The 27,949-nt window shown below is 50.3% G+C and overlaps 2 protein-coding genes across 8 annotated transcripts in view; both read left to right on the top strand.

The window, feature by feature from the left end:
• The window catches only part of USH1C (USH1 protein network component harmonin), a 46,448-nt gene extending 45,380 nt beyond the window's left edge, over positions 1-1,068 (top strand). Inside the window, exon 28 of one of the 3 annotated variants that reach the window (XM_036258347.1) lies at positions 920-1,068. In XM_036258347.1, coding sequence (XP_036114240.1) covers positions 920-970 — 51 coding nt within the window. In that variant the 3' untranslated portion in view covers positions 971-1,068. The remainder of the gene's footprint in view (positions 1-919) is intronic. The other 2 variants (XM_036258348.1, XM_036258349.1) reach the window with 2 other exon arrangements.
• A 16,554-nt stretch (positions 1,069-17,622) lies between these two features.
• ABCC8 (ATP binding cassette subfamily C member 8) overlaps positions 17,623-27,949 on the top strand; it is a 78,860-nt gene continuing 68,533 nt past the window's right edge. For all 5 annotated transcript variants that reach the window (XM_036258151.1, XM_036258150.1, XM_036258148.1 and 2 more), the window contains exons 1-3: positions 17,623-17,823; positions 19,083-19,224; positions 23,251-23,372. In XM_036258151.1, the coding sequence (XP_036114044.1) occupies positions 17,676-17,823; positions 19,083-19,224; positions 23,251-23,372 (412 nt within the window). In that variant the 5' untranslated portion in view covers positions 17,623-17,675. The remainder of the gene's footprint in view (positions 17,824-19,082; positions 19,225-23,250; positions 23,373-27,949) is intronic.

Here is a 27,949-nt window from a genome sequence, read left to right as displayed (position 1 = left end):
AGAGCCCACTTTGTAGCATGCTTGGGACTGGGCATCCTGACTTACCACAGCCCTTGGGTCCTGCCATGGGTCCCACGCAGAACCCCAAATGAGCAGGATGGAGCAGTGAGCACCATTCTCTCTGGGCACAGACAGTCCTGCAAGCCAGGCTCGATGGGTTGGGAGAGCCAAAGAGAGCACAGCCTGGGTTTCCCCTTCCCTGGGGGCACTGCCTGGGGCCTGTTCCAGTGCCCCGTGCTTGGCAGAGCCAGAGCGATTAAGAGGCAATTAAGGCTGGTCCAAAGAACTAGGGTTGGCCATTGGGGTTGTTCATGTCCTGTTGTGACCTCTCATGGCCTGAGCCCTGCTCAGACCAAACTGTCCTCTGTGCCTTCTGTCTCTCTCGGCAACAGATTCTTATCTGTGGGACATGGTAGAGCCCAGCTTTGGGATGTTTCCCACCCTGTGATGGGCTGTGCCATGGGCAGAGCTGGCAGGTGGCTGTAAACTGGTGTTTGATGTGGTCTAAAGCCCACAGCTGACAGCATCGAGGGCAGACCCAAGCCTGGACTTACGACTTTTCTGTTACAAGTTTCTCAAAACATAAGGGCCTCATGCTCCCAAGACTGTTGGCCTGCTATGCGTGCCTTCTGGGCTGGCATCAGGGGCCCTCTGTTTTCTGTCACTTGTCCTCTGCTCTTTGTGAGGGACCCCAGCCTCTCTGCCTTCGGGTCCCCCGCTTCCTCATCCCAGGTGTCTGCTCTGCCTTCTTCCTGACCTCCTGTGTGCTGTGGCTGTGGCTAGCTGCTGGGGCTGCACCAAGAGGGGCTGCCAGAGCCTGGCAGGCCTTTTGCCCTGGGGGTCCTCCCTGTCGCAGGCCCTTCCCTGGGCTGGGTGTGCACCCACAAGGCCTGCACCCTCCTGGTCTGTTTCCTCTTCCCCACAGGACCTTCTTCTGAAGTCCAGAAGGAGAAACCAAATTCACCCCTAGAAGCCAGTGAGCTCTGGACCCCCCTTCTGAACAAAGCCCAGAACCAGCCTTGAGAGACACCAGCCTGCAGGCACCCTGGAAACCCACAGTCAGCACCCAGAGGCATCAGCCTCCTACCAGCCCTGTGGGAGAGCTCCATCCCTCTGAAGGCCGATGTCAAAGGAGAGAGCAGCCAGCTGTTCCGAAAAGGGCCCTGGGACCAGACTCTCGTGTCTTCTCTCTAGCCCTGTGAATTTGGTCTCTCCCAGCCCTGGGAGACTCCTCCCTTGAAATCTAGTAGGACCTGACTCTTAGGTCTCTCTCTCCAGCCCTCTCGCTCCTGCTGTCATTGCTGCCACAAACCTTACTCCGAAATTATCTATAAAATAAACAGATTTCTTTTCCAGCTGATGGGAGAGAGTGTGGATGTGGGCAGCCGATGCAAGACTGTCAGATAAAACACCATAAGGCTGTGGCTCATAGTCAAGAGTGAGGAACAGAGCCCAGTGCTGGGAGTGGGGTCTGTCATGAAGGGCACGAGCCAACGGCCAAGGGCTGGCTTGGAGCCGAGTCTGGGGCAGCAGGAGCTGGGCGGAGCTGGGCGGAGCTGGGCGGAGCTGGGCGGAGCTGGGCAGAGCTGGGCAGAGCTGGGCCAATGTCTTCTCAGCAGAAAGATGGCAGGAAATGAAGCCTGTGAGGGGGGACTTCGCTCAATTCCAGAAAGCATAGCTGAAGGCAGGAGCCCCAGATGGTCGCCTCAAGGTGTGGGGTGCCTAGTTTGCCTCAGGGAAGGCATGGCTACAGTTGCTTCCTCTGTCATCAAGACAGGGTGTGAGTGAGGGAGGTGCAGGGGCCCCCTCCATCCATGAAATTACATCCAGCAGAAACTCATGGAAGGAGGCAAGGGCTGGGGCCAAAGGGCTGCCAGGGGATATGTTGCAGCCCTCCTGGCACAGGGCAGAGGGAGGCTCTCTGGCTAGCTCCAGGAAAGAGAGTGGGGTCCTGTCAGTGTAGGTATTTCCTGGAAACCCCAGTCAGGGAGACAGGGTGTCTCCAGGCCTCCTGAGAATTGGAAGTGGAAAGTGGTTCTGATTTCCAGAGTCTCAGAGAAGCAGTGCTCTCTGTTTAGGCCTCTCGTCTCTGCCGCCAGCTCCCTCTGCATCCCCGGGGCTCAGCCTGAACATAGCCATATAATCATCTGCCTAACTCTAGGTGACCTTTCAGCTGTAGCTCTATCACCACCGCCTGGCTCAGCTTCCATTTCTCCATCCCAGATTCCCAAGGAAGAATCTGGTTGGGCCAACTCACCTGAGTGGACAGCCCTGGGGTCAGGGATCATTCCCAGGTCCAATCAGCTGTGGGTAAGGGGTGGGGTCACACCCCACCCAACATGGCTGCTGAGGCAGTAGGGACTGTGGGCAGCAAGTCATGGTCAGTGGGAGGGGCAGAGAAAGAAAGGGACTTGGCTGGACTTTCTGATCTCAGCAGAATCAAAGCCACAATGACCTCCAAATAACTGGCTCCCAGAGACAGCAACCATGCTGAGGAATTCTCTGTGTTTTCTTGTCCAACTCCTAACTTGGCTCTGGAGATAATTCCAAAATGAAGGTAAATGGAGGATGCTCATATCTGCTGCCACCTAATGTGTGCTTGCTAGGGCTGGGCTGGACCCCGGTGTCTGCCATCTCAAGGTGCATGACCCCCCAAGGAGTGTCATGATAACAGCCAACACTTCGATAGCATTGACTACATGCCAGATACTGTTCTAAGCACTAAGCTCATCTGTTCCCCTCAACAGCTCTACACGGTGGGTACTCCTAGCATCACCAACCCCATTTTATTCAGAGAAGACTGAGGTACAAAGAGGTGAGTGACTTTCGCTAGGTCACATGAGAAAGTAGAGGAGCTGGCATTTGAAGCCCAGGCACTCTGGCTCCACAGACCATAACTTTTATCCTGACATCCTGTATGGGGCAGGGCAGCCCTCATTGGAATGTCTCGGGTTCCAGACCTGTGGCGGAACAATTCTCCCCACAGCTGAAGAACAACTAATACTCTGCTGTTCAGCAATGGTTAGTACCTCTAGTTACTTCACATGACGCACAAGTACTGCTGCTGGAGGCCTCCTGCTTGTTGATGCCTGGAATCTCACCATTTGAAGTTTATCTCCAGCTATTCTTAGTTCTTGGCACCTCAGAGTGAATGAGTTTATCAGTGCTTGTCTGTAGTGATGAGTGAGACAATGAAGAGGACATTGAGCCCTGGTTGGAGAAGAGGGCAGGGAAGGTGTGCCACTGGGCAGAGTGGGAAGAGGGAATAGGGAAGGCTGGGACATGGGTGACATAAGTACTGAGCCATGAGGTCGCCTAGGGCTGGCAGAGTGTGGGGGCTGCACTGGGCTTCAGCTTCCTTTTCTATGAGGCCTGACTCCCTCTTCACCATCATCAAGGAAATCAATCCTCATGTGTTGGAAAGTTGTCCCATGTTGAACCCAAAGTACACAGCTCTCCCCAGCAGACATTGGCAATACCAGGTAAGAAGTGGAACAGTCCAGAAATGAGTGGTAAGATAGCGGTGGGGCCTAAAGCAGTTCCTGACCTCCCGTGGGGCCATGAGGGCACTGCTAAGGCGAGAGTCCACTAGGGGCGCTGGGCCAGACCTGGGAATCCACTTCGGTGCCAAGACTGAGTATTCAGGACTAAAACCCATCCAGGAAAAGGACTACCAACGCACCACCCACTGGCTCCCACGCACATGGCAGACATCACTACATTAGTCCCAGAGCTCTCTCTAACCAGCCAATCAGGGAGCCACTAACAACCGGTCATATCTGGCCCACAGAGGAGCCCTACTTTGAATTGAATTCTCATCCTTGGATGTTCAGGAAAATTGAGGCCAAGGAAGGGGTGACTTGTCCAAGTTAGTCCCCCTAACTTGGTGGTAGAGCTACAATTTCTAATTTACTGTGGAAACAACACTGAAAAAGGCTGGGAATTCAAGGTGCCCTTTGACTTGGAACTTTTAGCAGTTTATTTATCTCACTGAACTTGCTTCCCACAGCTGGTCCCCAGGTCTGGGAGCTGGCCTTGAGCCTCTAACCTCTGCGTCTGGAAGTTGGGGTGCAAGGGCTGGGCGTATAGCTCCGAGTTTCAGAGGTTCCCCTTTTGGCCCTGTGCAGGGCTAGGAAGCTGGTTTTTACCCAGTTCCAACCTAATTCTCAAGGCTGAGATTTGGATGCAAATCCGTTTTCAGAGCTGAAAGCCCCTTTCCCTTCCTGTCCCTGCAACGGCCACTCCCAGGTCCCTGGGGCCCAGGCTGGGCACACTCTGAGAACTGGAGGACGCAGGCACAGCACCCTGGGAAAGGCAGGTGGGGGCTGGCGCAGGGAGAGGGCAGAGGGCCAGAGGCCCTGCCACAGCTGTCCTCCTGGGGCCTGAGTGTTTCAGCCCAGGAGCCCACCCACTGACCTTGGCAAGAGTCAGATTGTTACTAACTACTAGGTGTTTACTATGTGCTGAGCCCTGTGCTGAGCCCTAACCATGGAGTGACATGTAATCATTATAAGACATTACTAGGAGGTAGACAATATGCTACCTTCTAAGGCAACTGAGGCACCAAGACTTAAGTAACATACCTGAGTTAAATAGATAGCAAGTGGAAAAGCCAGATGTAGACCCAGGCAGGGTGGCTCTGAGCGTTCACATCAGTAACCACTGTGAAGTGGTGTACAGAATATGATTTCAGGAGCACCAGGGAAAACTCCGGCCATACAATAACTCCTCTCTGTACCTGTTTCTCTCTGCTTCACGGATCCTTTCCACTGCAGAATGAAGCCGCCGACACCTGCTCTCCTTAAAACTCTTCAATACCTCCCATGCTGTCCTCCGGACAATGTCCAAACTCCTCAGCCTGGTATAGAGTCCTGTCACTTGGCCCCTGACACTTGTGTGTGTGTCTTTGCCCATATTCGTGTTCACTCTACCCTGTCCTCCTCACGCCCAAGTGGACTTCTGTGCATCCTTCAAGGCCCAGGTCACTCGTAGACTGGGAACACTGGGCCTGGTGTGGAATGAGAGCTCAGTCACGTGAGCTCTGCTCCTGCCTAGGATGGACCCTTTGGGTTGTTAGTGACAGAAACCCAATTCAAGATGACCACTTTTGTGGAAATCCAAGGGTATTTGCTGTCAGGTCTGGCTAGATCCCAGTAGTAAAACAAGACATCAGGAATGTCTTGTTCTGGCCATCTGTAACTGTCGGAGAGGGTTAGACAGGAGAGAAAGGATGGGGGAGGAGAAGAGAGATTTTAAGGAATTGGCTCACACAATTGCGGGCTTGGCAAGTCCAAAGTCTGCAGGGCGGGTGAGCAGGTTGGAGACCCGGGAAGAGCTAGTACTGCAGCCCAGGTCTGGAGGCAGAATTCCCTCTTGCTCAAAGAGATCAGTCTTATATGAAGTTCTTCAACTAATTGGATAAAACCCATCCACATTACAGAGGATAATCTTTACTCAAAATCTACTAATTTAAATGTTAATTTCATCTTTAAAAATGTCTTTACAGAGCCCTGGCCGGTTCGGCTCAGCGGTTGAACGTCAGCCTGCGGACCACAGAGTCCTGGGTTCAGCTCCCGCTAGGGGCACGTACCACTAAATAAATAAATAAATAAATAAATAAATAAATAAATAAATAAATGTCTTCACAGAAACACCCAGATACGTTTGACCAAATCACTGGGTAGCGTGGCCTAGACAAGTTGATACATAAAATTATTCATCACACCTTCTCTTGGCTCTACCCACCTCTGGTGGGCTTCATTCTCATATGGGCTCTTCCCCTGTGATGCCAAGATGGCCCGCCAGCACTCAGAACATATTCTACCGGGCAGTGCAACCTCAGGGGAAAAGCACATCTCTATCATAAGAGCTGGTAAATCCTGAGGATTTACCCTGATTAGCTTGACTTGGGGGTGAGGCCTTCTCCAATTGGCCAGGCCTGAGTCACACATTTACCCATGTTGCCGCACCAGGCCCCCATGGACTGAGTAAGGGGAAAGGGTGGGTTCCAAAAAGGAAAATTGGGATGCTGTTACAGAGGAAAGGGAAGTAGATCTTGGCAGGCACAAAGCAGGGTCCACTAAGGACCTCAGTCCCCAGTAGCTCCTTCCCTCACTCCTTTCCTTCTGTTCTTCCCTCTTCCTGTCCCTGTGCCCTACTCTGGGAGAAACCTGGGGCTCAGGAGGCAAGGGGTTAACTCCCTTGGTGTGTGGAACCCTCACCAAGTCCCAGCTGGCAGAGCCAGCTGCTTGGCCACCACTTGGGGACAAGAAATGGGAAAATGAGGGGTCTGCTATGACCACAGAACTCTCGGGGCTGAGATACACTTGCTCCCCAAATATTCTGAAAAGAACTAAAATCTGACCTGGACACTACGTAATCTCTATCTCTGTTTCCCCAACTATAAAAGAGGGTGTTAAGTACTACCTACTCCACAGAACAGTGAGAATCTAAAGAAATATAGATAAAGTGTTTAGAAACAATCTTGGGTCTCAAGTGAATGTTACTTTTTTAAAAACCTGGGATAAGCCCTGGCCAGTTTGCAGTTTGGCTCAGCGGTTAGAGTGTTGACCTGCGGTCCGGAGAGACCGGGGTTCGGTTCCCGCTAAGGGCATGTACCTCGGTTGCCCTGGCCCTGTTTGTCCCTGGCCCTGGTTGGTCGTGCAGGTGGCAGCCACTCGATGTGTTCCTTTCACCTCTTTCTCTCTCTCTTTCTCTCTCTCTCTCTCTCTCTCTCTCTCTCTCTCTCTCTCTCTCTCTCTCTGTGTTCCTCTCTCTCTCTCCCACTCTACCTGAACAAAAAATGGAAAAATATCCTCGGGTGAGGATAATAAAAAAATAAAAAATAAATAAAAACCTGGGATAAGTGCTGTAGAAAGAGCAGCTTGGAGCCCATTTTGCCCCTCAGGATGGAGCTTCCCAAAGATGAGCTCTGCAGCCAGGGGCTGTTCTTCACCTGCCTCTGTGCCCCCACACCTACAACTCAGCACCTGGGGAGCTGTCTCCCCCTCCATTGTTAACTGCAGAAGGTCCTCTATGCACCTTCCCTTTCTAGGGAGCACTTGCTCCCCCAAGAGGCAACCAGCTGAATGCTTATGTGCACACACGTATCCAGGTTGAGTTTTAATATTCATCTTTATTAATTTTATCCTGAAGTGCACACAAGGTATTCTAGAATAAAGACAGAGTTCTTATCAATTACCTTACATTAAATAAGCATGTTCGTTCCCCTCCCCCTCTCAATTGTCCCAAACCTTTCCCCGGGGATGATGCCATGAAAACCAGATGGAAAATCTACATGAATGGTGAGATACTGCACAGGCAAGGGATGGAAAACATGACGTTTCTCCATTTACATACAGGAGAAAGACAGTGTCTTCCTCACGTCCAGGGAGAAGAGAAAGAGAGAGAGAGAGAGGGAAAACACCCTCTGCTGCTTTGAGAAGGGATGGAAAGGATTGCGGATTCTCACCCTAAACTTCGGGAATGTACGCACCTAGGGAGCTACAGCTCTAGTCTTCATGGCACCTTAGGGGCTTAACCTAGGAACCTGGTCCTGGCTATAACACTTCGGCCTTCTTGGAGAGATAAGAGAAGTTTTATTATCATTTTTTTTTAATTGTGGGAAAATACATATAACATAAAATTTACCATCTTCATCATTTTCAGTGCATCGTTCAGTGGTAGTCAATACATTCACAGTATTGGGCCACCATCACCACCATCCATCTCCAGAACTCTCTATCATGCAGAACTGAAACTCTGCGCCCACTGAACACCAATTCCCCCTCCCCCTCCCCCAGCCCCAGGCAACTGCCATTCCACTTTCCGGCTCTATAATTTTGACAATCCTAAGTACCTCATAGAAATGGAATCATACAGTATTTGTCTTTTTGTGACTGGCTTAATTTCCTTAGTGTAATATCCTCAAGGTTCATCCATGTGGTAGCACGTGTTAGAATTTTCTTCCTTTTTAAGGCTGAATAATATTCATTGTATGTAAGGACCATATTTTATTTATACATTCATCTGTCAGTGAACACTTGGATGGCTTCCACCTTTGGCTATTGGGAACAACGCTGCTGTGAACATGGGTGTACGAATACCTCTTTGAGATTCTGCTTTCAGCGATTTGGGCAGGTGCCCACACGTGGTGTTGCTGGATATGTTTGATTCTCCTTTAGGACCAGAGCACTTATCTAGACAAACAGCTACAGGTCTAATTCTCATAGTACATGAGATATATACTTTCCAAGTCTCAGGAGGCCAGGGCTTTTTATAGGAGCCCTGAGAAATCCAAGCAAGTGTTATTTCCCCACAGTCCCTGTGCTGTTGACAGATGGGCAGACAATGGAGGTTCTCAGCAAGCATCGCAGGCAAGTAATGAAGGCTGCCACCTCAGAGGAAGACTAGATGCCACACCGCTAGCCACTCTGGCCATGGACTCTTCATCTGTCACAGATGATCCTGAAATGATTGAGCTGGCTCAGATTTTGCAGTTCAGGCCTCATTCCCACTTGACAGGTCACAGAGCAAAATTCTGCCTGATGGGGCTCCAAACCCTCAGCGCGGACCAACAGACACCTGGCAGCCACCTCAGGACTGCAGTTCCTGACTCAGGGTCCACAGATGCATTTAGGGAGGGTGTACAAATCCCAGGAAACTATTGGAGAAGTGAGCCCAACTTTTTATTGTATTTAACCCCAAAGAGTTTAAACCCACTCTCATAAAATGTTGACAATTAAAACAAAAACAACCCGGCTGGAGTGGCTCACTGGTTGAGCATCGACCCATGCACCAAGAGGTCACTGGTTCGATTCCTAGTCAGGGCACGTGCCCAGGTTGTGGGCCCAATCCCCAGTGCGGGGCATGCAGGAGGCCGCCAGTAGATGTTCTCTCTCATTGATGTTTCTATCTCTCTCTGTTTCCCTTCCTCTCTCTCTAAAATCAATAAAGAAAAAGAATTAAAAAATAAAACAAAAACCTTAATAGTGAGGTATTGGGAACTCCCCAAAAATTAAACAGAGAGCTCCTTCGGTGTAGGCCTTGTATTCACCACTGGTTCTCCAATACTTAATAAGGTGCCCACACATAGTATGTGCTCAGTAAAGCTATGCCAACAAATGAAGAAGAATCTGTCAAGAACAGACCAAGAAAATGTACCTCGACTAGATAATGTAAGTCAATGAGAAAGCTGAATCCAATTTAGAGACATCAATTTTTCACTTAGCTGAGCAAGCACACAGCTGCTATTTCTGTGTGCTTCATCACTGATGGATTCATTTGTTCATTTGTCCTCTCAGTCATTCATTTAACAAATACTTACTGAAATTGAGAACCTACTCTGTGCCAGAACCAAAGATACATAAGACAATCTCAAACCTCAGGCAGCTCTCAGTCCAGTGGGACAGACAGACTCGCAAATGACTCATCGCCATACTGGGTGCTAAGACCAGTGACAAGGCCTATACCAAATGCTGGGGGACCCAAGCCAGAGACTATCTTGTGGGAGGGTCAGGGAAGGCTTCACCCAGGAAGTGACATATGAGCCCAGTGCTGAAAGCTGAGAAGCAGGTAGTCAGTGGGTGAGGGAGCCTGTTTTTAGCTTCCATCGCCTAGTGCAGGGCACACACACAACAGGTGCTCCCTAAATGCGGGTTGTCAAGTGAACAGCCACCAACTGTGGAGGCAGTTCCTTAGAAATGCCAGAGCACAAGCAGTCCAGCCCCCACCACCCATATCTTCCATGACTCCTCAGTGCGCCCCATCCCAGCAAGACTCATGGCTCACTCACTGCATCTGGAAAGTCTTATTTTAGCTTCCTTCTTCTGCCTTTACACACTGATCTCCCTCTCAGCCATGCAGTCTTCCCCCTTCTTCACCTGGACAGGCTGGGCCATCCCTTGAAAACACCTTTTCTCCTAAAGCGCCCAACAAGCTACCTCTCATAGTCCAGTCACCATTTTTTTTTATATATATAAATGTATTTATCTTGTTTTCCCAACCAGACTGTAAGCCCCAGAGAGCAGGAACAACCTGTTGTTGTTCCTTACCAGGAGAGGATGTGGTAGAGAGCAGTCATTCTCAAACTTTGCATGCATTGGAATCACCTGGAAGACTTGGTAAACTAGATGTCTGAACTCTACCTCCAGAGTTTCAGGGTTGGTAGGTCTGGGGCAGGCCAGAGAAGTTGCATTTGTTCAACTTCTCAGGTGATGCTGCTGGTCCCCAAACCACACTTTGAGAACCAGTGGTATAGGAAGCACACAGGTTCCAGTCCCTGCTGAACCTGGGTTTCAACCTAGGCTATGTCTCTGGCTGTGTAACCTAGGGCAAGTCCCTTAGCCTCTCTGGCCCTCAATTTCCTAAGAACACAGTAATACTCATGCTGCAAGGTTTCAGGGGAACGCAGCTGGCACATAGCACATCCCCAATAAATGCTTCCTCATTGATTGACTAATTGCCTCTGTTACTGATCTGGGCACCCTTTGGCTGAGCTGGGTTATTTCTCCCAATTAGGGGAGCAAGCAACACCTCAACATCCTCCTGCCCCACCCCCACCCTCTCCATGGGAAGCTGGACCAGTTTCACTAATCCCAGTGCAAATGGTGATGATTTCTCCAAACCACCAGGCTCACTCTTCTTGACAAAACGTCTCCAAGCTCTGTCCTTTGCCCAAGGCCGAGACTGCCCACATCATTAAATGATTATCTTCTGAAGAGCACACTAGCTATTCAAAAGCTTAAAAAGGAATGTAATTACCAATTTGAATGTTTATTATATTTGTTTTAGCTAAAAACAGATTTTGACTGTACATGGGCATGAGGGAAGTACTTCAGCAATGTTTCCTTCAAGCAAGTAAATGTTAGATAGTGGCTGTGAGTCTCTCAATGTCGCTCTCTCACCCCCAACTCTCCCTCCCTCCCTTCCAGGTCTCAGCTGGCCTGAGTGGAGAAGTCTTTCTTTGCCCAAGCACCAAAGGGAAGAGTCTCCCTCACTCCTCCCCGGCAGAATCACAGTCCCAGGCTGCCCCACATCTCCATGTATGCACTGAGTTTTCACCAGCACACGAGGAAGTCAGCTATATACGTTACATATAGGCACACACTCACGCAGCAAGTCTAAGCAAGGACATGGGTTGCTCTGCAGACACCACTTCCAGACACGGTCACCCACCTTGCTCCCACTCCCCTTTCTGCCTCCCTCATTTTCCCCACCCCTACCCTACCCACCCCATTTCTCAGCAGGAGGCTCCCAGGCTCTGCAGTTTGCTTTGCTGGGGGACCTTGGGCAGTGAGTTTTCCTCTCTGCCTTATGCCACCTGCCTTAAAGGGAGATGACAATCAACCAGAATGCAATAAAGGGCTTGGCACTTCGTTCTTGACCACTTAAGTTTTAGGTAGGAGCTCAATTAATGATTAAAAATTAGTAAGTGTTACAGCATTATTTACAATAGTCAAGATATGAAAACAACCTAAGTGTCCATGGATGCATGAATGGATAAGGAAAACGTGGTGCGAAATGGAATATCATTCAGCCACAAAAGGAAGGAAATCCTGCCACTTGTGACAACATGGACACAATGCTAAGTGAAATAAGTCAGACAGAGGAGGACAGATGCCATATAGTCTCATATACAGAATCTAAAAACATTGAAGTCATAGAAACAGAGGAGATTGGTGTTGCCAGAGGCGGGGCGGGGAGGGAGGGAGGGACGAGTAAAGGGGGTCAAAGGTGTAAACTTTCAGTTATAAGATAAATAAGTTCTGGGGATGTTATGTTCAGCATAGTGACTATAGTTAACAATATTTTATTGTATATTTGAAAGTTACTAGGATAGTAGATCCTAAAAGTTCTCATCACAAGAAAAAAATTGTAAATAGGTGAGATGTAACTAAACTTATTGTGGTTATCATTTCCCAATATACACATATGTCAAAACATTACGTTGTGTGTCTTAAACTTACACAATGTTATATGTCAATTATAGCTCAATAAAACTGGTCAGAAATCAATAAATGTCTTAGGATTGCAAGCAAGAAGCCCTCAGATGATCTGAAAATGGACATGAGGTCTACCGTGTGGCAGGCTTTCTCACACACGATCCATGAAGGAGGGATCCTTCTTCCTTGTTTATAGTAGAGGATCAGGAAGATTGACTTGCCCACGGTCATGGCTGCTCGGGTAGTCCTGGGATCTAAGTTCCCCAGCATAGAGTTTGGGTCCAGCCAGCCTCTGCTCAGGGAACAGGAACTGGGGGGATGAACTGGGAAAGGCAGGCTGTTCAGCAGCACCCCATCTTCCCTGGCCTCAGCCCCAGCTCTAGCAGAGCCCTCCCAGCCCTGGCAGCTGAGGCAGCTGTCCACAGCCAGGCTGTGCCAGAGAGAGGCATCTGCTTCGACTGAGCCCAGATGGAGGTTCTGCTGGAGTGTGGCCCCAGGCGGGCAGAGGGGTGGGTCAGCATACCTAACGGGATCCCACAGCGCTGGGCCAGATCATGAACTGTTCCTGTGTAGCTCGTATGCAGTCATTTCCCTCTGTCGCTGAAGGGGGTTCTCCCCAAAGCAATCACCACGGGGTCATTTGTGTGGCTGCTTTACCCACAGGGCGAGGCCCCAGCCCACAGAGCCCCCTCACTCAAGTGCTCCCATCTGGCCTCCTGACTGATGCCAGTGACCGATGCCAGGACTAAACTTTCCTTTGGTTTCTAACACAGAGAAAAGGCAAGATGCACAGATATGCAGGCTTCCCCAAAGGTCTGCTCTTTGGAGCCTGCACTCCTCCCTCAGGAGACGGTCTCAGGCAGAAACATCCTCAGTATGCCCAACATCCCTTTGGGAAGTGGGCAACAGCACAGACTTTGGAGCCAGGCTCAAATGGCTTTGAATCCTTTCTGTACCAAGTCCCAGCTGTATGAGCTTGGGAGAAGATTAACTCCTCTGAGCTTCAGCTGTCTCTGAAAATAGTAATTGCTAAACAGAGTTACTCTGAAGTTTAAAACAGGGGAAGTGTGTGGCACATACTAAACATTCAACAAATGTTGGTGAAACAAAAGATAGGAACATCTTATTCTCTCCCCGCTGCCCCGTTTATCACCCAGGAAGAGAGCAGGTTTGAGGATGGTCAGGGGCTGGGAAGGGAAACAGGTGTGCTGGAGAAACCCTGAGTGGGTGTGACACTGGATGCAAATGCTGTGTTGCTCTGGGGAATAGGGGAATGTTTTTAAAAAGAGGCTGCTGTATGGAAGAAAGGAAAAGGAGATACATGATAACACACGAGGGAGAAGACTGTTAGGGGTAGAAAATGGGGGGATTTTACTAAGTTTCTGCTGTGAAGTGTGAAAATTACAACCTTCCACCTTCCTTTGAAGAGTTCAGCAAAGGCTCCATTTTTTTTTTTTTTTTTTTTTGATCCTTACCCAAGGGTATTTTTCTATTTATCTTCAGATAGAGTGGGAGGGAGGGAGAGAGAAGGAGAGACAGAGAAACATCGATGTGAGAGGGACACATCAACTGGTTGCCTCCGCACAACCCGATCAGTGCTCAGGACGTACTGCAACCGAGGTAGGTGCCCTTGACCGGAATCGAATCTGTAACTTATTGGTCCTCGGGCCAATGCTCTAACCACTGAGCCAAACCAGCCAGGGCAAAGCCTCCATTTTTAATTGATGTACTGGGGAACTGGATCTTTTGGGGACGCAATGGGAGGCTGAGTTCGACCTCAAGTGGCCTCAAGAGTGTAGAGCACACGTGTCATGCATGGAATCGAATCGCCTTCCAAATAATGTCACTGTAGTCAGGATGATCTTGGACCAAAACTTAAATGAACAGGAACAAGAACTTGATTTAATTTCTATTTCAAGACCCCATTCCACCAAGCTGGCAGAAAACATTGACACTGGGCTTTCTTGGAGTTCTTTCCCCACCTCCCCAGTTATGTGGCACCAAGATACTGGAAAGGTGCACTTTGTCACCCATGCAAGTATGGCTGAGGGTCCCTTGCCTCTGTCAGTCTGGTGGCCCTGCCTTGGGGTAAAGACACCTTTCTTCAAAATAGCCCATGTGTGGGTTTTTTGGCACAATGTACAGCCTTTTGCTTGTTGAGTGACTATCTCCCCCCCCGTCCCCCCCCCCCACACACACACACGTAGAGCAGATAGGCGGAGGCTGGGCACAGGCTCCTGCTCTCAATACCTTCTCTCTCCTCTTCCTTCCTCCTGACATAGGACAGGATGGAAATGAAAGGGGAAATGACTTTTCCCTTCTAGTTCCAGCCATGACATTTTGTCTGTAACTCAATCCTCTCTTTTAATGATTTTACAGTCTTCTAAATCTCTCCCCACCCCATGGACACAGGCTTTGAAACAGCAATTGTCAGCTTTCCACCTGGCCACAGCTTCAATCATTTGCCTGAAAGAGGGATGGAGGCTAGGAGGAGGAGATATCTTTCTAAGTCAGTACAGATGGCCCTACATCATTCTCTGTATTTGTTGCACAGTGTTCCATAATTCCTTGAAATATCGCCCCACTTCATCGTGTCATCTTTATCGTCCTGATGACTTTCCCTGCCATGATCAATGACACACCTGATCAGCGAGATAGAGACAGGGCACTAAAGCTTGAACATCAGAGCTGGGAGACTTTTGTGAAGCTCTGCACCATGCCCTTGCCTGACAGAGGGGAGGGACCCTGCATTAGGCCACACCCACCCACTGGGCCAGTGCGTGGGGGAGAATCCAGGTTCCATAAATCCATGCCAGGTTTTCCATCCTGCAGGGAGGAAGGCTGGGAATTCCCAAAGAGGAATGAATACCCCTGCTCTGAGCAAGATCCTTGAACCTGCGCTCCTCACTGCACGCCTCATCAGAGGCTAGGAGGCAACGCTGGAGGTGGGAAAACGTGAGACCCGCGCCTCCCGGTGGAGACGTTTGTGGCTCCGTGTCTATTTCTGTTGTAGAAATAAAGGGTTTCCTGCAGCATAGGTTGCTCCACATCGATGCCTTGGGTATCTTTCCATGCCTGTATATATAACTCTACTTTATTCTCTATACTTTCCTCACAGTATTCCCCTGTATGAATAATGCCATGTTTGTTTGTTTTTAACCAACCCCCTACTGATGAGCATTTGGGTTGTTTCCAAGATCACAGTGCATGATACTGAAGTCCTTTCATGCCCTATGTGCATCTGACTCCACACTTTCAAATAACTGCAGCCACACAGCCAGCAGTGAGCCGGGTATCTTCCCTGTAAAGCTAGGTGTAAGAAAAGGCGAAATTTACCCACAGTCACACAGTGGGTTTGTGCTAGAGATGACCAACACAGTGCTCCACTCCAGCCTCCAGACCTAACACTCTGAGTCCCAGCTGAGGGTCCTTTAATAGTCCTTTATGCTTGGATTGGACCTGGCTTTTTGTTTATTTCAAATGACCTGAAAAAGGCAAGTGTGTGGGTTGTGCCAGGCACTGTGTGCTTAGTGCTAAGGAAGGGGAGAATCACTAGATAACCTTCAATGATTAGGGGGTTCCAGGGGATGAAGTAGCTGGTTGAACCATCTTCCTGGCTTACAGAGCATATTTAAACCTGTGATCTCATTATAATCCTCTGGGGCTGGTATTACTATCTTCTCCACTTATAAAAGAGGAAATTGAAGCACAGAATGGTGACTTGTCAAACACACAACTAGTGGTGGTGGATGTTGGGGACTTACCTAAAAATATGCATATTGTTATACTAAAAGGAAAAATAGCATTGCTGAAAGTGTGAAAAACTGAAATTGTAACTACAAAAATAAAATGGCAACATTGCAGAGAGTTCGAGAAAACTTGGATTAAAAAATCTTGTTAGGGGACCAGCTCATCACTCTGAACCTCAGTTGTCTCGTTTTTACAGAAAGAAAATGGTAATAATAATCACAAGCACAGCAATGGTAGGTAACATATAACTGCCCACCACCCTAAAGCAATAGCCACTTACAAGTCTGAGCTTCCCCTGCAGGCTTGCTTTCAAACATCCACATTTAATATTTAATAATCACAGTAAACACGATTTGTTTCCTCCTTTTCCCCGAAAATTATCTCACAAGTTTTTTCACTTGGCTACATGGACTCAGCAATTGCTTTTTCAGAGCCTGCATTCACCTAGATTAATGGGCTCCTGCCGCTAGTGCTAAACATATGCTGCCACCAAATTGTCACTATGTTGGCTGGAAACATCTTTCAGCTTCAGCAAGATTCCCTGAAAGTCTGAGGCTTTAGGACCCTGAGCACCTGCCCTCCCAAGCTGTTCACACAAACCACCTGCCTTATTCCGCCCCAGTGACTTCCAGGGCCTGAGGCAGAGCTGAGACCTTGCCTGACCACATCCTGAAAAGGCTCTGAGCCTCAAAGCAACCTCAGAACAGATTCAGAGGAGCTCAGAGGGAAAAGGGCTGAAAAGAGTTTCTCTTGGTGTCCCCGTAGTCCCTCCTGAGAACACAGGCATTTATGCTCCATACCCCTAACTCAGGAAATTCTTCTAAAAGCTCATTTAAAACCCCATTTGCTCTTCTTTCTTCATAAGCTATAAACTTTATTGGCCATGCACCTGTGAGAATCTCTCCAAAAACTGTGGGAGTGCATAAAATTGTCTACATTTCACCAGGTCCTTGAACTCCTTAAACCTGTCTGGATCAGATTAAGTACAGTCTAGGGTGACTATTCTCTCTCTCCATCCTTCCTGACTGTCTCCATTTGCTTTTGCTGGACACAACTCCACCAATGGCCTCTTTGCCAGCCTTGGGCCAGGATCCATTCTACCCATTCACCTGCCAGGCGCTGGGAGGTTTCAATGTATTAGGTGGATGCCTTAGGAAGATGGGAAGGGGCGGTGAGGATCTGAAGAGCTGGGTTCAAATTATGCTTCCCCACTTGTTGGCAGTGAAATCTTGGGTCAGACATGTTACCTCTCTGAACCTGTTTTCTCATCAGAAAAAAAGGGGGAGGGGAGAAATTACAACTTGCACTTAGCAAAAGTGTTGGGAAAAACCGTTTGTGTAAAGTGCCTATGAGCGCTCCACGTCTAGGACCACTGTTGAAAATATTCCAAGCACCGCCATCCAACCCCCGGCCCAAGGTAATGTTCTTCACTGCTTTTCTTGTCCTTGTGGGGTGGGGACTTGCTCCACTCTGCCCCCACCAGGACCCTCGAATCTAACTACATCTAATGACGCCCGGCCCAGGTGAGCCCACATCTCAGACCCCAGGCAGTGGGCTCACACTCGAGACCCCGAACGCTCCCACTCCAGACCCACGTGGGCCCTTCTCCTCTCTTCTGCACCCCCAACCCTTCCACCCAGATATGAGCGTGCCCACTCACCCGGCCTGCCTTCCCCCTCTTTCCAAGCGCACGCGCGCAGCGGGGCGCTCACAAAGCGTCCCCGAGCACATCTGGCGCGCGGGCCGTCACAGCTGGAACGGGGACCCAGCGTGGCCCGGTCAGTCGGGCTCCCGGCCGCCCCCCGGGCCCCGCAGACAGTGGAGCAGGACAAGGTTGCGGGGAGCCGGAGAACCGGCGGGGCGGGGCCCGCAGGGTGGGGGGCGGGGGCCTGACGGCCGGGCCGGCAGCTGAGCAGCCGGGGACAGAGGCGCGGAGGCGCGTGGAGCCAGCCGCAGCCCAGCCCGTGTCCGCCCCGCGCCGCCATGCCCCTGGCCTTCTGCGGCAGCGAGAACCACTCGGCCGCCTACCGGGTGGACCAGGGCGTCCTCAACAACGGTTGCTTCGTGGATGCGCTCAACGTGGTGCCGCACGTCTTCCTGCTCTTCATCACCTTCCCCATCCTCTTCATCGGTGAGCGCGGGCGGGAGCAGCGGAGGAGGGGAGGGCAGAGGCGGCGAGGGAGGAGGAGGAGGAAGCGCCGCGCGCCGTTCGGCGTCCCCTTGCGCCCCGCGACCGCCGCTCGTCCCCCTCCCGGGATCCCCTGCTCTGTACACTACCCCGGGTCCCCGCACTCGCACACCTGCGCATCCCCTCACTCCCCGGGGTGCCCCTGAACCTGCGTCGAACACGGCGGACGCTCCTGCCCGAGGAGACCCCCAAGTTATGCTACCTCAGGGCCGGAGCTGAGATGGGGAAAGGAAAAGGAGAGGTTTCTGTACACACTGAAAAGGTCGGGAGAGACTTGGTCTGCGCCGAGTCAGGTCACCCCTCCCCCAAGGCACCCTCCCTCTCAGCCGCAGCAGGGCCCAGGAGTGCAGCCTGCGCCCCAGAGGCGGGCATGGAGGCCCTACAAACCCCTGTGCAGTCTCTGACCGTCGCAGGGTCCCACTCGGCCTGGGAGAGAAGGGGTGAGAGCTAGGGATTTGGATCCCCTTCCCTCCGACCCCACATGGGTGCGCGTCTTCGGAGCGCAACTTCTCAGGCACCGTGCCCAGCAGCCCCTGACTTTGGACGCCAGAGGCCCCCAGCGCCCCTGCTTGAAAGCTCTCTGCAAAGTTGGGCGCCACTGCCCTGACAATCTGCGTGCCTTTTCACAGGGTCCCCTTCATCCCTCTTCAAGACCTTGAATTTCCCAAGCTGGCTAAGCTCTGTCTACTCATAGGGTGTCCCCTGTCTCCCCCAAAGGTGTTAATTCACTCTAAGAAAAAAAGCAAATCTTAAAATTCATATACAGCTTTTGGGAAGAAAGAAAATATTGTAACAAAATTAAAAAGAGCAGGATGCTGCAGAAGCAAAGAGTTGCTAGCTGTTAACAAAAAACAAACAGAAACAAGAAGGAAGCATATGCAGCATATGCTCATTGGTGTATCAAACATTATACCAGCATCTACACTTCTGTTCTCAACCAAATGGTTTATTTATGTGATAACTTATCACACAAGAGATCAGAATTTAAAATGGGCACCTGCATGAGTGGGCCTGGGCAGGTCCAGGCTTCATGCTTGAACACTTAGTTGGTGTATGCCAGACTCTGGCATCTCATGCACAGGTGTAGGAAAGGGTACGCTCCTCGCCCCCACCATGGACCCAATGCCTAAGCACCTTCCTGGAGTTCATACACCTTCCTCCCTGTTCACCAGGCTTCCCGACCTTCCTGTCTCTCCTTGCAGGATGGGGCAGTCAGAGCTCCAAGGTACACATCCACCACAGCACGTGGCTCCACTTCCCTGGGCACAACCTGCGCTGGATCCTGACCTTTATGCTGCTCTTCGTCTTGGTGTGTGAGATCGCGGAGGGCATCCTGTCTGATGGGTGAGTACCTCTCCGGGAACTCAGGAGAAGGGATCTGCTCCAGGGTGCTTCCTGAGAGGCTCAAGGAGAACCCAGCTCGCCTGCTTTCCATGAATGAGTATCATCTGCTAATAAATCCAGCAACTTTTTACCCAACATCTCTGGTGTGCCAGACTCTCTGTGCCAGGCACTGCACACAAGTGAGCCCCAGGCCCCGCTCCCAGTGGGGCAGGATAGAGGGAGCCCAGATGTGCATGCCACAAACCAGTGAAATAAGCCAAGAGTCTGAGTACCCCAACTCTATGGAAGGCACCGGCCTCTTCTACAAGCTGCTGGAATTACCTTCTTAGGGGGGAATAGCACTCTTGTTTAATTAAGATCTTTCCTTGGTTTCTAATTGTATATAATATCCCAAGTCCTCAGCCTGGCATCAGGCATCCTCACAGCCAGCTCTCCATGTCTGCAGGCGTCACCTAGAAAGGCAGGTGGGGTGGGAGAAGCGCACGGGGCTGAAGCATGAAACACAGCAGGGGAGCGAGGGGAGCATGGAGGCTGAGTGTAATCAGCGCAGCACTTTCAGGTGAGAACCCTAGGGGTTTGGAGTGAGCAAGAGCCTGGAGGTAGAAACAGCACTTAAGAGGTGATTGCAGTCGTCTAGGTGAGAAATAACAGCAGCTGGAAATGGTGTGTCAGCAGTTGGGGTGCAGAAGAGGAGGAGGTGAAGCAGCCGAGTCACTAAGGAAGAATGGAAGAATCAGCAAGATTCAGGGACTACCTGGGTGAAGGTGGTGAAGAGTGGGGCGTTTGGCTTAAATATCTGAGGTCCCACCCTCTGAGCTGGAATCAGACTATGCCCAGACTCCACTCCTGCCAGCCCTGGCGCCTGCAGCTGGATGGCAGGGGGATAGGATCCCTCGCCTCCTCACACACTCCCTCACCCCCAATGCCCCTGCATCCTGGCTTCAGTGGTAATCTCTGTGATAACTGCTCACCTGGGGGCTCCTCCTGATTATCAAAGTCCCCAGACCAGCAAGAAGACCAGAATGCATACTGCCCCCATAACTAGCAGATGACAAGTCCCCAACACCCCTTTCAAAGCACACACGTGCTAGATAGGGGAGGGATGCCTTGTGAGCCTCTAGGCCAGAAATACTCACTGGGTTATAATTAGCAGTGACAGAGAGGAAGACACTCTGCCCATAGAGAAGGTAGACCTGGGTCTTCTGCTAGCACTTCTGCTATGCACATACCAGCTGTGGGACTTTGGACAAGCCACCAGCCTCTCTTTCATTATTATGAAGTGGGCACCAGAATCCCTGCCTTGCCTGCTTCATGGAGCCATGGAGGATGAAATTAGAGCATGAACAGGGTGCCAAGCAAGGAGTGGCAGAGCCCTGGGCAGATAGCATATCCCCAGGTTGTGGGAGTCTGGAATGAATCATGTGGAAAACTCCTTCTTCTGGCTGCCCAGCATCCCCTCCTGTGTGCACTGCCCTTGTATCCCAAATCTCTCCGGCGCAGTGCAAACCGCCATCTCCTCCCCAGCAGACAGGTCAGCTCCTGAAATGGGTACTTGCTGGTCTTTCCTGGCCTCCACCTGTGGCCCAAACCCCTGAACAAGCAAATGTGAGGAAGGGGCATCAGAAAGGAGCAGGCAGGAGGAAAAGCCACAGTCCCTGCCCTGTCGCACCCCCTGGTCCATCCTGGCCTGGGTTTGCAGAGCTCCCTGGAAGTCTAGGGGGCCAGGTGGGAGTGGGAGCTGGTTAAAACAGTGGTCTTCAAACTTGACCCTAATTTAGAGTAAGACTCATTTAGTGAATAACCAAGGCATCCTTAACCTGCAGGGCTTCCTGTCTTCCTGTGGGTATTATTTCTGCGTGTGATGCCCTGAGTTCAAAACAACCAAAGCAGTATGGGTTCTTGAGGAAGCGCTTTAAAAAAATGTGAAAGTAAAATGTTTTCCCAGACCACCATATACTGCACAAAGCCCATTTGTAAAAGAAGTTTACCTAATTTCTTACCTAATTCAGTGTGTATTATTCAGTCCAGCAGCCAAAACCTATTTTATGAAGTCATGCCATAAAATAATTTATTTTGATTATGGTTATTTTTCATCTTATAAAATGTTTACAATTTCTACCTTCTATTGCAATAATAATAATAATTTATTTAAACTTAATGATGTAACCTTTTAGACATCACTTTTAAAATTAGTGAGAGAGTATAGAGTTTTTCAAAATTATATCAAGAATTCAGAGGCAAGAGTTCTGAAGACCCCTGGGCAGAGTGTTGGTTGCTCTTAGTGTCCCCACTAGTGACTGATTGCCTTGTACCCCCATATCAGTACTTTGCTTAAAATATCCACTAATCAAAGAATAAAGAATATTGACATTTACAGTCTCATTTAACAAGAAATCTGAAGGTTGCCTTTTTTAGTTGGTGTGGTGACTTAGTGATGGCATCAGGGACCCAACCTCTCCCTACCTTTTTACAGGTTCTCTGTGTTTCTGCTATATCTTCCCTCATGGCCACAAATTGGCTGCCCTAGTGGGGGTATCACTCAGGCAAGGGCAAAGAGGTCATGCTTCCCCACATGCCTCTTCCTTATGTAGATGTCCTCTGCAGGCTTTCCTGTACAGCTCATTGGCCGGAATTGGGTGATATGACCACCCTTTAGCGTGGAAGGAGAGGAGCATGCTATTTGGTGAACAGCTCACCTTGCCTCTGTGCCTGTTCCCTAGTCCCACCAGACCACCTGGGGTTTCCACATGGCTCTCCTTCTGTCCCCCCTCCTTCTCTGTTGAACTCCTGTTCATCCTTCAAAGTCCAGCCTGGTCCCCCATTTTCTGTGAATCTCCTTTGTCCACCCGCTCCTCTGTGCTCTCAGCCTTCTGTTCATCTGCAGTATCACTTCCCTCCACTGTCTGGTCAGTCAGCTCTGAGCTCGGTTGCCCACTCCCTCCTGTCAGTTTGTCCAGGGTGGGGCCATGGCGGGCTGTATAGAGGGCGCAGTGTGGGCCAGAGCAGCACCAGGGCGGAAGACGGGGGAGGCCTTCTGGCAGTGGAGGGGATCCCACCATGGCTTCAGGAGGAAGAGCAGGCTGGGCAATGCTAGAACAATGGCTGAGGCCACAGCACTGAACCTTTGGTGCTAGCTGTAGGCTTTGCGATCTATAGCAGGGAGCCTCGGAAGGGCACGATCAGGACCGAGTAAGGTGAGCCTCCACACCAGTCACGGGGAATCCTCAGACCTAGGAGACAGCTCTGGCTCCCTACGGGTCTCATCACCAAACCAGAGCCACCCACCAAGGCCTCTGCGAGTTAAAGTGGGAAGGGGATGAGCTGGTACTGGCTGCCTCCATCCCCAGCCCAAGGGAGGACACAAAAACAGTGACCTTGGCCTTGTTACTTAACCTTTCTATGCCTCCTTTTCCTCAACCATAAAATGAGGAGTCTGAGAGTACCAACTTCGTGGAATTGTATGAAGATGAAGTGAGTTAATATACATAGAGTGCTTAGAACAGTGCCCAGCACATGGTAAATGCTCAACAAATATTGACTATCAGTGTTATTATCACACCACCTGGGGGGAGAAGCAACGCTGACTTATGCTGTTCATGTTAAATGGGGCTGTCACTAAGACCGTCGTGGTGTACCGGCTCCTGCGCTGCCCAGAGGACCCTGAGGACAGACCCAGCTGTGCTCACTCCCAGAAGAGTGGTTCCAGGCCAGAGGCTCTGCAGCTGCGACTCAAGGCTGGCTTCCCTCTGCCAGATTCTCCGAGCATGAACCCAGGGAAAGAAGGCCGTGAATTCCAAAGCCTGAACACCAAGCCTTCATAGCATCTCTGTGTAGCCTCCTGGTCCCTTAGTTAACAGGCACATTTGGGGTGTAGGCTGGGCAGAGCTGCCAGCGTTTGGGGTGGAGCTGTGCCTGTGTCCAGGAGGTCCCACTGTGCGCTGAGCTCTGAGCCCAAGGCCTAGGCTGCTCTACTGGGGTACTCAGCATATCCACACCCTGTCTGTCTCTCTCTTGCCCCCATCTCAGGGTGACCGAATCCCGCCATCTTCACCTGTACATGCCGGCCGGGATGGCGTTCATGGCTGCTGTCACCTCCGTGGTCTACTATCACAACATCGAGACCTCCAATTTCCCTAAGCTGCTGATCGGTAGGGGAAGCAAAGGGGCCGGGGAGGGATAGGCACCTCTATTCGTTTCTTCAGATTACGTTTACTGAGGACCTCCTATGCTCCAGGCACTCACCTAAGTGCCAGAGGTTCAGAAGCAGAGAAGAAGAAAAAAACACCCTGTCGTCATGGAGCTTACAGACAGACAAAGACAGGAAACAAACAAACAAGTAGTGATGATGCTAGGAAGAAAATAAAGCTGGGAAAGTGGCAGGGTGACGGCAGGGTCCCTGTCTGTACAGAGAAGGCTTCTGGTAAGAGTGAGCTTACAGATATTTGGGGGAAGAATGTTCAATGCAGATGGAATAGCACATGCAAAGGCCTTCTGATAGGAAGAAATTTGGCAAAGGACTAGTGTGGGCGAATCAGATGGAAAAGGGGGAGAGTGGTAGGAGATGAGGTCAGGGGCTTTGGGTCCAAGTGCCTAGGCAAGTAGTGGTATTAATAACCGACAGGAATTGGGGTGGAGTATGGATCAATTTTTCTCTATGCATGTTGAGCTTGAGATGCGGCTGAGATGCCAATTCAAAGGTCAAATAGGCAATTACATAAGTGAATCAGAATTAGAAAAATGGGAGGTCAGGGCTGGAAGTATGCATTCAGCAATCACAGGCTTATAGGTAACATCTAAAGCTTGAGCCCGGATGAGGTCACCTGGAGAGAGAGGGGAAAGACCTCAGACCGGAACCTGTGGTTCACCAACAATTAAGGAGACTTAGGAAGGAGTGACAGCTCAGAGCTTCTGATACCATGTGGCTGGGGTCCCAAGCAGAAGCAAAAGTGATAACTGTCAACGTTTATTGAGCGTGTACTGAGTGCCAGGCCAGTGCTAAGCTTCTTCCATGCATTATCTCACTTAATCCCCACAATCTCCCTATTGCTGCTATTGCTATCCCCACTCTACGGATGTGGACACTGAAATTCAGAGGTTAAAAATGCTAACAGTGGACACTCACTTAGCACTTACTGTGTGTCAGACACTGTCCAAAGCATTTTGCATATATTAACTCATTTAATCTTTACAACAACACGGTGAAGTTAACACCACTATCATTTCCCCTTTACAGATCAGGAAAGAGAGGTTCAGAGGTTCTGTGACTTGCACTTGCCTGCCCAGCAGGGTGCTGGGAGCTGGCTCCCTAGCAGGCTCTTAACTGTTTCTGAGACTGCATGTCGGGGGTCCTGAGGCCGTATGTGGGACAGAGGTGTAAGTCCACTGGTCTGCCTCTGTGCTTGGGCTCAGTCTATATATCTAACACCGGTCTGCTCATTCATCCGTTAGGCTGTGGTCAGACTGTGTGCCATTAAGTCAGACTCTGACTTTTAGGAGTCACAGCATCTCACTGATGTCTGGAGTGTGGACCTCTCTGTACTAAGCCAGAAACAGTGCAGTATCATGAGGGGGCAGATAGTGTTTCCCAAGCTAATCACAGATCTGCCTTCCTGTGTAAGGTGGGTGCCAGGCTCTGTTGGGATCATCCAGGTGATACCCTCACCCCCGGTGCCGCATGTAAGTGTGGTTGGGGGACTAGGAAGAAGCAGGGGGAGAGATAGTAAACACGGGCTTCCTAGAGCTTCCTGCTCCAGGTTCTGAAGCAGCTTCTCATGCACAGCTAATCCCTCATTGACCACCAGGGCCTGGCTGACTGGTGCCCCTGGAAGGGTCCTGCCTGAGCATATGGTGAGTTCATTTTCTCATTCTCCGGGAAACACATAATGTTCTCTCCTTAAAACACAAATTACCGCCCTGGCCAGTTTGGCTCAATGGTTAGAGCGTGGGCCTGCGGTCCAGAGAGTCCCCTAAGGGCACGTGACTCGGTTGAAGTTTGTCCGGGTCCTGGTTGGCTCGTGCAGGTGGCGACCACTCAATGTGTCTCTTTCACATCGATGTTTCTCTGTCTCTCTCTCCCTCCCACTCGATCTGAACAAAAAATGGAAAAAAATGTCCTCGGGCGAGGATAAAAAAACACAAATTACCACCCATGGATGGCCCTGTCTTTCTCCAAGGAACAAGGCTAACTCTCTTCATTCCCCTTTGTTAGAGTTTTGCTCTCTACAGAGTCAGAAATTCTAGAACAGGGAAAAGTGGAGAGGAGAGAGAGCAACGGTTATTGGGGAATAGCTGGCCCTCTGAGGAGACTACTCTCTGATCACAGGTCTGGAGTCCCACAGAAAGGTAAACCACAGTGCATCTTACATTGTCCCGCAAAATAACCTTGATGCTGCGGCCCCAGGTGAGAGCAAGGAAATGTTCTGTGAGAAAGTCATGCTTGAGCTGAGAACTGAAGGATAGGTAGGAACTAACTAGGAGAAATGAGAGGGGAGTGCTTTGGGAGAAGTAATGCAAAGGCCCTAAGGCAGGGGACGCAAAGCACATTGGGAAATCTGAAAGAAAAAATGGTGGCTGGAGTGCAGAGCAGAACAGATCCGAATTTTGAAGACTGGCGTGGCAGTTGAGGCTCGCACTAGACAGGGCCTTGATGGCCACGCTACAGGCATTGGCCTTTACCCCAAAGGCAACGGGAAACCGCTGAGGATTGGGGTGTGCGTGTGTGTGTGTGTGTGTGGTGTAACATATACGTGACATAAATTCACCTTTTTAACCACTTTTAAGTGTGTAGCTCAGTGGAATTAAGTACATTTAGATTGTTGTGTAACCATTATCACCATCCATCTCCAAAATTTTTCATCTTCCCAAACTGAAACTCTGTACCCATTAAACAATAACTCCCATCCCCTTTTCCCCCAACCCCTCACAAACTCTGTTCTTTCTGTCTCTATGAATCTGACTACTCTAGGTACCTCGCATAATTGAAATCATACACTATTTTGTTCTTTTGTGGCTGGCTCATTTAACGTAGCGTAATATCCTCAGACTTCACCCATGTTGTAGCGTGTATCAATGCCCTTGCTTTTTAAGGCTGAATGATACTCCATTGTATGTGTGTACCACATTTTTAAACATTTTTTTTGTCTTGCCCTGGCCGGTTTGGTTCAGTGGTAGAGCATCGGCCTGTGGTCCACAGAGACCCAGGTTTGGTTCCCAATAAGGGCATGTACCTTGGTTGCAGTTTGTCCCCGGCCCTGGTTGGGTTGTGCGGGTGGCAACCACTCGATATGTCCCTTTCACGTCGATGTTTTTTTTTTTTTCTCTCTCTCTCTCTCCCTCCCACTCGATCTGAACAAAAAATGAAAAAAATGTCCTCAGTTGAGGATTAAAAAAAATTTTTTTTTGCCTTTATTGATTTTAGAGAGGGAGGAAGGGAGAGGGAGAGAGAGAGAGAAACATCGATGAGAAAGCACATTGATTGGCCGCCTCCTGCATGCCCCCCACTGGGGATCTGGCCCACAACCTGGGCATGTGCCCTGAGCAGGAATCGGACTGGCGACCTCTTGGTGCATGGGTCGATGCTCAACAACTGAGCCACACCGGCCGGGCATGTGTAAACCACACTTTGTTTATCCAGTCATCAGTCCATGGACACTTGGGTTGTTTCCACCTTTGTCTATTGTGAATAATGCTGCTGTGGAACATGGACTCCAGTGCTTTATGAAGGTAGATCGGAGGAGGGAGAGTGGGGGAGCCATGAGAAGGCTCTCAAGGAGGTCCAGGTAGACATAAGGGCAGCCTGAGCCCAGGTGGCCACCAGGATGGAAAGAAGTGAATGGATTCAAGATATTTGTTGGGGGTGGGGGAGTAAAATTGACAGAACAGAGTAATGGGTGGAATGTGGGCCTGAGAGAGAGGAAGGGGAGGAGAGAAGCGGGAGAAACGCATTCTGAGCTTAAACCTCCTCAGCAACCCCTGTTCTACCACTCTTTTCCCTTCCCCCTTTTCTCAGTCAAGCACTAAGCTTTTGTGGGGTGCTGCTGTGCCTGGCAACAGGCTGAGGGCTCGGCACTGTAGGATGGGACTGCAGAAGTAACCCTTGGCCTTCATTCTGGGTCCAATACTAACTCACTCCCCTTGTGACCTTGGACTGGACACTTAGGCTGTCTGAGCCTCATTTTCCCATCGGGACAGGAATAGTAAGTCCCTGAGTAAGTCGCAGGGTTGTTAAGGAGATCCAATCAGACCATGTTTGTTAAGTGTTAGAGGCCAGACCTGTGTGAGACGTATTGTCAAGTCTTGGCCCTAGTAGGTAACCCTCACTAAGGGTGAAAGAGGTTCTGATGCCTGGGATAGAATCTGTCCAGGGGGGTGTAGGTCCAAGCAGGGAGAAAGCCTCCAGCTATGGGATTCCTGTGACCTGGAGACCAGTCCTGAGGATGCTTCTGCCGTCTGTCCTAATGCTCTTGCCTTGGGACCTGAGATAGAGTGCATTTGCCTCCCCCAGGCAAGCGTATTGTCTCAACCTAGCACCCAGTCCAGAGCCAGGCTGGGACAGACCCCAGCTTTTGTCCCCACGAGATGCCTTGGCATTCACGCCCAGGCTCACCTAGGGATGGAGGGCTAGGTGAAGGTCTCCCTCCCTCTCTGTGGTTCCCCTAGAGAGGAGTTCTAGGGGAGTTCAGTCGACTTCATCTGCAGCTGGCTCGAGGGAGTGAGGGGAGAAGGA

Source organism: Molossus molossus, unplaced genomic scaffold (assembly GCF_014108415.1).
Source record: "Molossus molossus isolate mMolMol1 unplaced genomic scaffold, mMolMol1.p scaffold_m16_p_13, whole genome shotgun sequence".
Classification (NCBI taxonomy): Eukaryota; Metazoa; Chordata; class Mammalia; order Chiroptera; family Molossidae; genus Molossus; species Molossus molossus.
Note: the sequence above shows the minus strand (reverse complement) of the source record. Positions and strands in the feature narration are given on the sequence as shown.